At 47.1% G+C, this 12761-nt stretch overlaps 1 protein-coding gene across 2 annotated transcripts in view; it reads left to right on the forward strand.

The window, feature by feature from the left end:
• The first annotated feature begins 6527 nt into the window (after nt 1-6527).
• Nucleotides 6528-12761, forward strand: part of CMKLR1 (chemerin chemokine-like receptor 1) — a 51413-nt gene continuing 45179 nt past the window's right edge. Inside the window, exon 1 of one of the 2 annotated variants that reach the window (XM_037816700.1) lies at nt 6528-6817. In XM_037816700.1, coding sequence (XP_037672628.1) covers nt 6665-6817 — 153 coding nt within the window. In that variant the 5' untranslated portion in view covers nt 6528-6664. Of the gene's footprint in view, nt 7097-12761 lie in introns of both variants that reach the window. The other variant, XM_037816701.1, reaches the window with a different exon arrangement.

Below are 12761 nucleotides of genomic sequence, written 5' to 3' on the forward strand. Positions count from 1 at the left end.
GGATCCCCAATGTGTTGTAGAAGTGTCCTTCCTTTTGGTCAAGGATATTTGGGGGCTGCTCCTGCTCTGCCACTAACTGTGGGTGACTTTGAGCAAATTGTTGTGGCCCCTGAGGGCTTTGCCAGTCCAGAGGCCAAAGAAGACCCTGGGCATTTTCTGATACATGAACTTTTATTCAGGACTTACCAACAGGGTGAGAAGTCATGAAGAGATCATGATGGCTCTCTCAGGCCACGCGGGTATCGCATTCTCAGGGAAGTTGATTGTGCAATTAAGCAATCAAGCGGGTTATAAGGATTTAAAACAAAGACATTCCTAAGGGTGGGAGAGCATAGACACGGGAACAGGGTCCTGTGACATGGGGTGATGCAAGAAGGAGAGGAGAATTATAGGATGGGGCTTAGTAGATAACCACAAGAGTGATAACACTGGGAAGCCAGGAAGCAGATAGACTAGATTAACATTTGACGGTGGGAGGTCTGGGGTACATTCACATTTTGCTCTTTTGTGAGACCAAGTGTTTCTAACCTCCTGCTTACTTCCCGTTTCCCGTTTTAGAGTTATATGTTAAGGTTAATTTACCCTTTTCTCTTTACTGGCTTGCAAAGATGATAGATTAAACATTAGTTGCCTAGGTCACGCAGACTGCTGTGTGCCAAGGTCCGCCAGCCTGTTCTGTTCAGGCCAGGGGCTGCCACAGCAAGGCATCAGAATCCTCTGGTGGGCTTGTTAAAGCTCAGATCACTGGGCCTCACCTCCCTGAGAGTTTCAGCTTTAGTAGGTTTGGGGTGGGGTCTGAGAATCTGTATTTTAAACAGACTTGCAGTTGAAGTTGCTGGCACTGGTCTGGGGACCACACTTGGAAAACCACTGGTCTCTATTAATAAATAACCTCTGGAGGGTGATGCATATTGCAGAATTGTCCCCCCTTTTGGTCAAGGATATTTGGGGGCTGCTCCTGCTCTGCCACTAACTGTGGGTGACTTTGAGCAAGTCCTTCTCTGCATCTGATATTCCTATTTGTAAGGTGAGGGTTTGGATGAGATGCTCTTTTAGTCCCCCAGGCAGGCCTGGTAGAGTGGGGAAGTGAAGGGTTTGAAATCAGAGAGGCTGACTTCGCCTTTTGGTTCCAGGGAGCTGTGTGACCTTGGGCAAGTGATTTAACCTCTCTGTGTCTCACGTTATTGTCTGTGAAATAAGGAGTCAGTTGTGATGGTTTCTAGGTGTAAACTTCACTGAATTAAGGGTTGAAGAAGTTGGGGGTGGGGACTGGGGAGAGCAAGGTGAGAGTCTAAGGTTGATCGGAGGGTGAAAGAATGTCCCCCACCCCCACCCCCAGTCTCTGAGGCCCAGAGAACAGCAGGTTTATAATCTGTACTCCCTTCTTCTCCCTTTTTCTCTTTCTTTTTTTTCTCTCTTTCCCTTTCCTCCTTCCCTCCCCTCCTCTTTTGTGTCCATTCTTTGCCTTGCTACAAATGTTATTTTAGGCAGCCTTGGCTTTGGAATCAGACACATCTGAGTTCTACTGTGGCTCTGTCAGCATGAGCTGGGAGCCCTTGCGAAGTGACTTGGCCCCTGGAGCCCCGGCATCCTCATCTGTAAAATGGGGCAAGATGATACATCCTGCGGCACCATTGGAGGTTCACATGACTTACAGCTGGAAGGCACTTGGGCGGGTCTGTGCACGCAGAGGGAATGTTTACTGTTATTTTTTTTAGTCTGGAGGCTGGAGGCCAGGCTCTGGAGAAGACAGCCTGGCTTAGACTCCCAGCTCTGCCACCTACCAGCTGCGTGGCCTGGGGCCAGCGACTTAATTTTTCTGTGCCTCAATTTCCTCATTGGTAGAATGGGAGTAGTAATAGTACGTACTACCTAGGATTGTTGTGAGGATTAAGTACTAAGGGCTTAGCATGCTGCCAGACTATTAGCTATTTTGATGACTCTGCTGTTGATGGTGATAGTGACACGCTGACGTGGATGATGAGCCAGGTACTGTACTTAGCGCTTGGGACATGTTAGAAACAAGCATTATACCTTAAAAATGCTCACCCGGTTGTGGAGGAGAAAAGAATTTATTCACAATCTTGCAAGAATGGACACCCAGACAGACATATGGCAGGCGTGCCAGAAAAAGAAAATGGCGATGGATATACCCTACCCCCCTAATACGCAAGTCCCTCCCCTGTTTCCCCAGCGGCTGATACTCCAGAGGTTACAGCCTGTCTGAGAGAGCTAACTAGCCCGCCTTTGAGATTTTGAATTGTACAGCCTATCAGAGAGAGTTAACTAGTTAAACTTCCCACTGAGAGTTCCCACCTTTGATTATACCCCATATCCCTTTACATTCCAGTAACCCTGGTTATTTTTCCCATATAAGGAGCTGGCGCTGATTCTAGGCTTACACCATGGCTTTCTCTCTCTCCTTCCCTTTACCATGGGAGCTGTTTAAGACAGTTCTGCCACCATTTTCCCTATTCCATGTTGCCTTTATGTGAAAGCTAAACTTAACCCTTTCTTACAGATTCCCTCCTCTTTCTTTTTAAGCTCTTTTTAGTTTTCACATTCTAGTTTCTCAAATCTGCTAAGAGCTTTTTCAAATTCCTCATCATAGGGATCTTTCTCTTTGAGGGGGATATAGATTATTCTGCTCATATTCTTGATTAGGGCGGTTTCGATGAGTCTTTGAACTAACCCCTGAGCACACAGGATAATGTAACACCCAACTGCTGTGAACACTCCAGCTGAAATGATAAGGGAAGTTACTCTAATGACCTTGGGGTCATTTTGAACTGGAGAGTTGGACTCCAATCAAGTTTCCCTTAATGGTTTTCCCTCTGATGTGGATGAGACCCATCCCTTATACTGTGTTGTCCACCAAACAGCGTTTCAAGTGTAACAAGGATTAGGTGACTCATAAGTTATACTCTCAAATGTTCATCCCCCCCCCCAACAGTCTTGCTATCTGGACAGTCTGCCCACATAAATACTTATGTTCACTTGTACTTTGAGTATGAACCTTTTGCTTTTGCCCAAAATATATCAGCAAAACCATACTACGAATCACAAGAACACACATAGCCCCGTATATATCTGGAACGCAGACAGACATATATAACATATACATACCCATAACCATACAAAACACGCACACATTATGCCCATTTACGAGCACGTGTAGCCAACACACTACTGTTATGTATACACAGAAAACCTCTACACACTCTTTCTCACTTTTCTCATTCTCCACACTATTGTGAACCTGCACACAATTGCCCAGATCTAGAGTACACACAAACTAGTATACACTACAAAGACACAGAGAAATATGAGTACACAGGAAATTTCTGCCAAGTCCTAAATCATACACTGACAAACTTCCGCAGTTTCAAAGACTCCTACATAATCATATTATGTGCTTTACAAACATTAATGAAATTTAAATGCAACTTCCATGTGCCTTACACTTAATCACACAACACAGTAAAATATGCAAATATATTCACCAATACCTATTCAGCCCCACATTACTTGAGTATATGAATAGAGAAGTACACAAACTCCATGCTAAAAAAAAATCTCCTTCTTTCTTTTTAACTGGCCCTGACTACTTCTCTATCTTGCCTCTGTTTCCTTCCTGCCTTGTAGACTCTCTTAATAACTCCTCCAATGGCTTATCAGCCATTCATCCATTTTCTGGATCTTTTCTGAATATTAGGCCAAAATCCCTTTATATAGCTGACCTTTAGCATTCCCTGGCCCACAGGATCATTAGGATCCATTCCTGAGTCTTCTCTCACCTGGGCTCTTAACCTTCACAGGTAAACTGAAAGGAAAACGGCTTAAGGGACCAAAATAATTCCTAAAACCCACAGGGCAAACTCCGTTGGATTTAAAAGTCTGAGAGTCATTTACAGAACAATGTTGTATCCTTGGGGCTTGAGAGAGCAGGAGTCCAACTCTTTCCAAAGGTTTTTGTGGCAGCTCTGTTCTCTCCAAATGCTGGGGTGAGTACTCCAACATATTCACATGTTGGGGAGACCACCTTTTCAGCCCCACCCTCCTCAAACATCGGGGTGCCACCCGGACTCTGCTTCTCCGGGGCAAAGGCTCTACCTTCTCTGGACAGTGGGGTGGCGGCCAGGCTCTCCCCAATTCCTTGGGAATGTGCTCCACCCTCTTTGGGGCCTGAGGTGGCAAAACTCTTCTGGAGCATTGAGGTTGAAGGCCCACCCTCGACCTTGGGGCAATCTTACCCTTTCCATGCATATGGGCCACTCCCCTCTCCCAGCCCCAGACCTCTTGACTCCAGATCTCAACCTCCATGGCTCTGTTGGGGATTTGGGGATGGCCAATTTTATTCTGGGCAGATGCTGCCTCTCCCGTTCTCTCATAGCCCCCCTCTTTGCCATTCCCCTTCTCTCATAGCCCCCCTCTTTGCCATTCCCCTTTCTTCTCCCGTAAAGGGGATATTTAGTATGTACATAAGTTCAGACCAGGTATATAAACTGGGGTCTAAGAATTGATTTAATTGTTCGGCTAGCCTCTCTGGGTCTTTTGTTAATGATTCTCACCCTCCTTTCCTTAGGAGCCTCCGGAAATGGAAACTTTTGGATATCCCTCTTAACTGTTAGTGGGTTGTAACGGGTGGAGCAGTTGGCACCCACTGGCTCTCCGATTGCCTGAGGGCATAGAGTCATCCCATCGAGTCCCCAGGCTTCAATGGTTCCTGCCCCATTTGGGGAGGGGAGACATACGGTGGGGGAATGCTTATCCCAGGTTTTAGTTCCTAAAGATTCTGGGGTTTTAACTTTTATGGGATAAAAACTGGTCTCCATTGCCTGCAGCCAGCACATGGCATAGTTAGATTCCTCTTTGGAAAAAGGTTTCTTTTCATTTAACATAACGCACAAGGTTGGCACAGAGCCAACCCTTATCTGCTCCGTATTTTGGTCAGAATACATCTGACAGCAAAATGCTTTCTTTTGTCTAAACGTTTGATCATTTTTCTTTTATCCTTTTCCTTGATCCGATCACTTTCGGCCCAGTGTTTCAACATGTTCCCCAATGGACTATTTAGAGGAATGTTGCCGGGGGACCCTACAGGTACCCCCTTTCCTTTGTTCACGGCCAGCTGACTGCTTCTGTTCCCCATTCTGAGTCTTGTCTGGGTGTGTTTCCCTTACAATCAGCCTCAGACTGTCAGAATGTTCCAACCACCAAGGCAATATTTAATAGTCCTTTTTTTTTCTTACCTTGGTCTATGCATAGAGTTATCTGGTTGCTGTGAGTCGTATTTTTCCTTCCCCTTTTCTTGTCCACAATCGGCAGACCTAAGTGTCTGGTCACGGGTCTCACCAGCAGTCAGAGGTGGGCCCCCAGCCATGGAGTCCTAGACTGCTCAAATGGCAGGGCACACTTTCCTTTCTTCTGTCCTGGGGGTCCCCCTTGATGCTTCAGATCCCGGACAAGCCCCCAAGTTGTTAGAAACAAGCATTATACCTTAAAAAAGCTCACCCTGTTGTGGAGGAGAAAAGAATTTATTCACAATCTTGCAAGAATGGACTCACAGACAGATACATGGCAGGCGTGCCAGGAAAAGAAAAGGGCGATGGGTATATTCTGCCCCCCAATATGCAAGTCCCTCCCGTTTCCCCAGCGGCTGATAACTCCAGAGGTTACAGCCTGAGAGAGCTCACTAGCCCGCCTTTGAGATTTTGAATTGTACAGCCTATCAGAGAGAGTTAGCTAGTTCAAATTTCCCGCCGAGAGTTCCCGCCTTTGATTATACCCGATATCCCTTTACATCCCAGTAACCCTGGTTATTTTTCCCATATAAGGAACTGGCGCTGATTCTAGGCTTATGCCATGGCTTTCTCTCTCTCCTTCCCTTTACCATGGGAGCTGTTTAAGACAGTTCTGCTGCCATTTTCCCTATTCCTTGTTGCCTTTATGTGGAAGCTAAATTTAACCCTTTCTTACAGGACAGAACAGGGGACAAATGCAGTCTCTTCCCCTGGGAGTGCCCAGTGCAAGGAAAAGACCCTTAACAAGTAAGCACATCAGCACGTCAATGCAGTGATTGGGTTGAGCCCAGGGGGCTGAGGGAAGCCTGGGGGAGGTTCCCCTGAGGGTCAGGGAAAGCTACCCTGTGAGGTGGCTTCCAGGATGGCAGTGGGCCGTGAATAGGGGCAGGTGGGAGGAACAGCAGGTGCAAAGGCCTGGGGTGAGAGGCAGCCCCAAGTGGAATAGCCGGCAGCAAGGCTTGTCCTCAGCCTGGAGCTCCTGGGCCCCTTGCAGGAGCAGACTCACTTCCCCCAGCAGCCCAGGGTCTGCATGTGCTCTTGGTTTGCACTCAGACGGCCCTGCCTGCCTGGTGGGCACAGCTCCTGGCTCCGGCCCCAGGCCCCAGCAGGCTTCGCAGCCACCCACAAGCCCAGTCCCCTCCCCTGTTGGTTCCCGCCCTCGCTCAGCCCAGTGAGTTTCCTGCCCCTCCCTCCAGCTGTTTCTCTGGCTGAGTTCTGTCCCCATCCTGTTCAGAGCAGCAGCCCGGGCTGTGAGCAGGACGCTTGGGACTGAGTGGTGCTCCCTGGGAGCCTCCTGGCGGGGTGAGGGTGTTCCAGGTGCAGCACTCTAGGGGGGCTCTGAGGGGATCGTGGATGAATGAATGAATGAACTGCATTCTGGGCAAACAGCCACAAGCCCCAGGAACGGTGTGATTGGAAGGAAGAAGTCGGGGCGCGCGAGCCACCTGAAGAGCCTCGGGTGGCCTGGAGCCCCGGGAACTCAGGAAGACCTTCCAGCGGGGACCAGCGAGAAGGTAGCCTGCTTGGCCTGGACATTTTCCAGAGGGGCCAGGGAAGGGGAATACTAAGAGAGACAAAAGGTGGATTTGGGGAATACTAGTCGAGAGAAAAGTTGGATTCTTCTTATAATTTAATTGTTGTCACAATGAATAGGTTTATTGTCATTTTCAGATTTCAAAAGTAATGCCTGATTAAGTAAAAAGTAGCAAAATAGCAAGGGGTCAGTATTTTAAAAGAAGCAAACTCAGCGTTTTCCTTCATTACTCCACTGATGCTCACAGCAACCCTATGAGGTAGGTCCTGTCATTGTCCTCATTTTACAGATGAGGAAACTGAGGCTCGGAGAGGGGAGGGGGCTGGCTCAGGGCTGTGGACATGCTCAGCTGTTTTGCTCAGCTCACATTCTTAATCTCTGGGATGCCCTCCCTCTCAGCTGTGGAGACGAAAGAGGCCATCATAAATGGCCTTTCAGATGGTTTCCTTGTTCACTCACTCACTCATTCACTCTCTCACTCATTTACTCACTCACTCAGCCACTCACTCATTCACTACTTTACTTACAATGTTGTGTTCACTATCCATAACACACATACATACACACACACACTTTTCCAACATCTGGTTTGGTAAGCTGCTTTGTCCTTAGTCATAGATTGTGAACTTCCTTCCATATCATCTATATTTGTCCAATATACTTTTTTACAGCTGCATGGAAAGGATGTCTTGGATTTATGTAAAGATTCCCCACTGCATTTGTTTCTAATTGTTTTCCCCATTATTATAGGCAGTGCTGTGGTGAACGCCCTAGTTCCTAAGTCATCTTCGTGCATTTGCTCTATTGATACCTTTCCAGAGGTGAAATGGGTGGATCAAAGGCTTGCCTGCTTTTAAGACTTTTGAGCCTTCTGGCCACATTGTCCCCTGGAAAGTTGTGCCAAAGTTGCAATACCCCTGGCATTATATCGGGGTGCAATTTCCTCACAGCCTCACCCATACTGTTGCTACCAATCTTTTAAAGCTTCCTTCATGAGAAAGGTGAGAATAGCATCTGGCTGCTTCAGCTGCATTTCTTTGTTAATGAGGTTGATTATACTTTATAAGCTTATTGCTCGCTTTTCTTTCATGACTGTCCGAAGTCTGTTTTTAGGGGGCATATTTGTCTTTTTTTAAGTTTATTTTTAATGCCTCTTTGTATATTAAGGGTATGGGCTCTCTGCCAGTGGTATTTGTTGAAAATATTGCCACTTCACTCCCTGTCTTCTAAAGCATTTTAAACGGGTGGGTCACAAAGACCAGCTTTTGGCAAAATTCCAAACCACCACATCATAATGATCAAGTCACTGTTATTTGATGTAGGTCTGATCATTCGGACCTACACAGTTCAGGGTCAGGGTCATGCAGTGAGGAAGTAGCCAGGCCCTGGGTCTGCCCTCTCTCTCCATTAAGGGGCCCAGCCCCTTAACTTCCCTTTCTAAGATACCATCTTCCCTGTATCTCTTGCTCTCTCTCCTGCCCCCTCCAAACTTACTAGAAGGAAAGACTCCCTTAAATGCTTTGGCTACTGAAATGATCATGACTGGCTCGGTGGGGAGTGGGGCAGAGGTCGTGATGGGATGGATTGGCATTTTGTTGAGAAAGCTTTAACCTAAGGCAGTGAAGCTGAAGTGGTGAGATGTCAGGTATTGGGAAGTGCAAAGGGGTCTTCTCTGGTCCCCTCCAAAGCCTGGAACTTCAGGGAATAGATAAACTTGTTCTTGGACAAGTCAGTTCCCCTCTCTGGCTTGACGTCTTCTGAGAAGCAGCCCAGGCCCCCGGCTCAGGTCCCAGGCCTGTTGGCTAGGCCCTTCCAGTGCCTCTGCTTTCCCCATCACGGCTCCAACATGCTACATTGTAATGGCCAGTTTTCCATCTCTCCTGCTAGTCTGAGGGCTCCTTGAGCCAGACCAGGGCTATTATCCTCTCTGTACCTTCCATCCCCTGCATGATATCTGGCTCACAGTCAGTGCTCAGTAAATGTTCATGGAATAAAGCAACCAGCCTCCATTTCACCATCTGTAAAATGGGGGAGATAGCTAAAGTCTCATCTATTAGATGCTTACTTAATAACTCCTCTGAGTTTACAGTTCACTCAGTTATTGAGGTGATTTTTCTGAATCCTCACCATGATGATGTAATAAAGGTACTGCCAACATGCCCATTTTACAGATTAGGAAACTGAGGCCTGAAGAGTGGTCCTGATATTGGACCTCCATGAGCAGCAATAGAACATTGTGGTTATGGGGCAGGTTCTATTTTGTGTATTTGAACCTGATCTGCCCTCTGACAGCTGCATGACAGTGAATAAGTTATGCCTCATCTGTGTGCCCCAGTTGGCTGCACAACAGCGAATAAGTTATGCCTTATCTTTGTGCCCCAGTTTCCTCATCTGTTAACAGGGAATATGAATAACACATGTAAAGAGCTTAGCCGAAGGCTGGTATGTAGTAAGGCTCTCTAAACATTGGCTACTCTTCTTATGATCTTTTCTGTACCATTGTGCTGCTGTACCTGAGTGATTCCCCATCTGAGACAAGTAGAAATAAGAATTGATTTCTTTACCAGTTGGATCATTAAAGCTCAGGCTCCTACCAGTGTGTTCAGGAAAACCAAACGCCCTTGTCGGCTTCTTTGAGCCACACTGCCTTGGTGCAGTTATCACCACAAGTCACAAAGCTACAGAGTAGATTCAGAGCTTTTCAAAGCATAATCTAGGGACCACTTGCATCAGAATATTCACGAGTGTTTCTTAAAGCTAAAGTTTTCTGAATCAGATCCACGTAGGGTCTGTCTCTTCTGCATTTTGAAACAACTCCCCAAGTGATTCTGATACACCCCAAACCTTGAGAACTTCTAAGCTTGAGTACTTAAGTATCTTCTCTGCTTTTTGCACTTTGCTTAGGTTTCTGCGCATGGTGTGTTTTTTTTCCCTCTCTAAGCAAATATCCATGAACTTCTGTGAATCTACATGTTCCGTGTCAGCAATTGAGGTCAGGAAGGCAGGAGGAGAAAGAAGTGAAACTTTGTTTTGTGGTACCACAGAAAGTCAGATCATTTTAGCAATCACCCAGTGGTCACACAGAACTCTTTACGTGAAAATATGTTGGGAAGTGCAATTTAAAAACGGATGGAAGTCGCAACACTCTTGGTGAAACAGAGGTGGAGAACTCCAGACCTCAGCTCTTTGAATCTCATTCTCGTTGCTGAAGGACTTCTAAGAATCCTTATAGCTCTGTGGGGCAGTTTGAAAATGGCAAATCTACTCCAAAGAATCAAAAGACCAAACATTCTGGAGTTTCGCTGAACTTGCTAACAGGCTTCTAAGAATCCTGATTGCTCCATGGGGCAATTTGAAAACTGAAAATCTACTCCAAAGAGTCAACAGACCAGAAATTCTAGACCTTCGCTGAACTTCCTATGTGACCTCAGGCAGTGTGCTCCCAATCTGTGGCCCTAGTCGTCTTATCTGTAAATAAGGAGGTTGAATATTGTATTAATTAGGGTAGGCTGGGCTGCAGTAACAAATGGACCTCAAAATGTATCATGGCTCAAACAAGACAGACCTCTATTCCAAGGCAGGGTTTCTGGATGGAGAGAGGTTCTTCTCCAAGCAGTGGTTTAATGACCCACCTCATAGCTGCCCTGTCCCCTTGGACATCATCACTGTCTGCTCCAGCTGATGGAAAAGGAAAGAAGGCATGGGGTGGCATATTTGCTTCTTAAGTGCCTTGGCCTGGAACTAGTCACATGGTCAGTCTAACTGCACAGCAGTTTGGGAATGAAGCCCCTGGCAAGGCAGTTCTTTCCTAGCCACAGCTGTGCGCTGTGAAAGGAGAGACTGGATTATTGTGGACAGCCAGCTGTCTCTGCTACAAATAGTGACCTCAGGGGTCCCTTTCATTTTTTGATTCTAAGTCTAAATTTTTACCAGCCCATGTTAACCTTAACCAGTTATCATGGTGATGTATCCACAGATACTTTCCTATCTCCAATATAATCCCCGCCAAATATACTGAGCAAATTCCCAGATTCCAGGCCCCTGGACAGGGCTCCCTAGAACTTAGCACCTGCTATCCTCTCTCCTTCTTGGAAAAAGAAACAAGAGTACCATTTTTATTGAGCCCTTCATGTGAGCCAGGTGTTTTCATGTCTGTGATCTCACGGAATCCCCCTATGCAGAAAGGCTTCAGGATTATCATCTTCATTTTGCAGATGAGGAAACAGAGGCTCAGAGAGGTAAAGAGACTTGCCAAGGTCACACAGCTCATAAGCAACAGAGCTGGGATTTGAAACGGGTCCATCCTACTCCTGTCCAAGAGTCCCACTGCACATTGGAGTGAATGTGTGTGTGTGTGTATATATATGGTTATGGTAGGGGCTTTTCCTTGGGCTGGTCTCCTCCAGGGCTGGATATAAGAAAGTGGAAACTCAGGAGTCATTGAGTCCCTAGAAAGGCCAAAATTGCCCATTGTGAGGTAACTGGGTAGTTGTGCTGGCCTGGGGAGGACCATGTGACTAAGCATTGCAACCACTGGCTCTGGAAAGGAGAAGGGGTTGGTGTGCGAGGCACAGACTGTGGTGGAGAGGGTGTCCTGTAGGTTCTGGTTGGCGTCACTTGGCAGCATACCATGGGGTTCATAGAATAGAACCAGCTGCTGGGTTCAGAGTCCAGTTTTATCACTTAACCTTCTGCTGCCTCAGCTTCCCCATCTGTGAAGCAGGGATATTATTAATGCCCACTTCACAGGGTTGTCATGGGGTTTGAATGAGTTAATAAACGTAAAGCCCTGAGCGCACTGCCAGGCACAAAGTCAGCTCAATGAAGGCATTTCTGTTTTTATTCTCGGTAAGGGAAGTAGGTATTGAAATTCACCCTTGCATATCTGGGTTGTCATGGGCAACTAGTGACCTTGACTGGAAAGGTCATTCTGGCTAGTCTCCTGGCTTCATGCCTAGTCCCATGGAGAAGTCCTGGGCTCTGGTGGTGCTGGGTGGTTGGGGTTCTGACCACTCCGCTATAGACATGCTCCAGCAAGGTTGGAAGTACCACCAGCTGAGTCAGCGGGGAGGTCAGCTGCCATCCAGGCAGAATGTCAAAATCAGTTCTGCTTTCTTGGGGTAAATGCTTTGGGTTCTGTGATCCCAGTTCTGGGACTCCCACTGAGGACAGCTCTTATGCAAGGAGGTGGGTGGAGTGGTGCATGGAGCAATGGTCAGCACGCTTTGTTTCTCCTTCTGGGCATCAGGGGTCAGAGGGTCAGGAGAGCCAGTGGGAAGGGTCTGGGTGCGGTGGGCGAACGCAGGTCCAGCGGCCAGGCAGACCCGGGTTTGGCACCTACCACCTGTGTGAGCTTGGGCAAGTCTAAGGAACTCTTTGAGCCTCAGTTTCCTCTTGTGTCAGGGTTGTTGAGAAAGTGCCTGCAGTGTTCCTTGGTCTGTAGTAATCCCAATAAATGATCTGGGGTAGTGATTAAGGGAGAGGGGACACTTGGAATTATGCCCATCCCACATTATCTGAACTTGTTTGGACAGTGAATGTTAGATAAGGAGAAATGAGGATCAAGAGTTCACATAGCAAGTGTATTCCTTTCCTGTGGCTGCTGTAACAATTACCATAAATTCAGCGGTTTAAAACAACACAGATTTTTATCTTAGACTTCTGGAGGTCAGAAGTCCCAAAAGGGTATCAGTGGAATAAACTCAGGGTGTCAGCAGGGCCGCATTCCTTCTGGGGGCTGCAGGGGAGAGGCCGCCTCCTTGCCTTTTGCAGCTTCCAGAGGCCGCCTGCATTTGTTGGCTCATGGCCCCTTCATCTTCAGAGCTAGCAACGGTGGGTTGTCCTTCTGACATCAAATCCCTCTGGCTTCTGGCTCCCTCTTATAAGGACCCTTGAGATTATATTGGGTTCCACGGATAATCCAG

This window comes from Choloepus didactylus, chromosome 23, assembly GCF_015220235.1.
Source record: "Choloepus didactylus isolate mChoDid1 chromosome 23, mChoDid1.pri, whole genome shotgun sequence".
Lineage (NCBI taxonomy): Eukaryota > Metazoa > Chordata > Mammalia > Pilosa > Megalonychidae > Choloepus > Choloepus didactylus.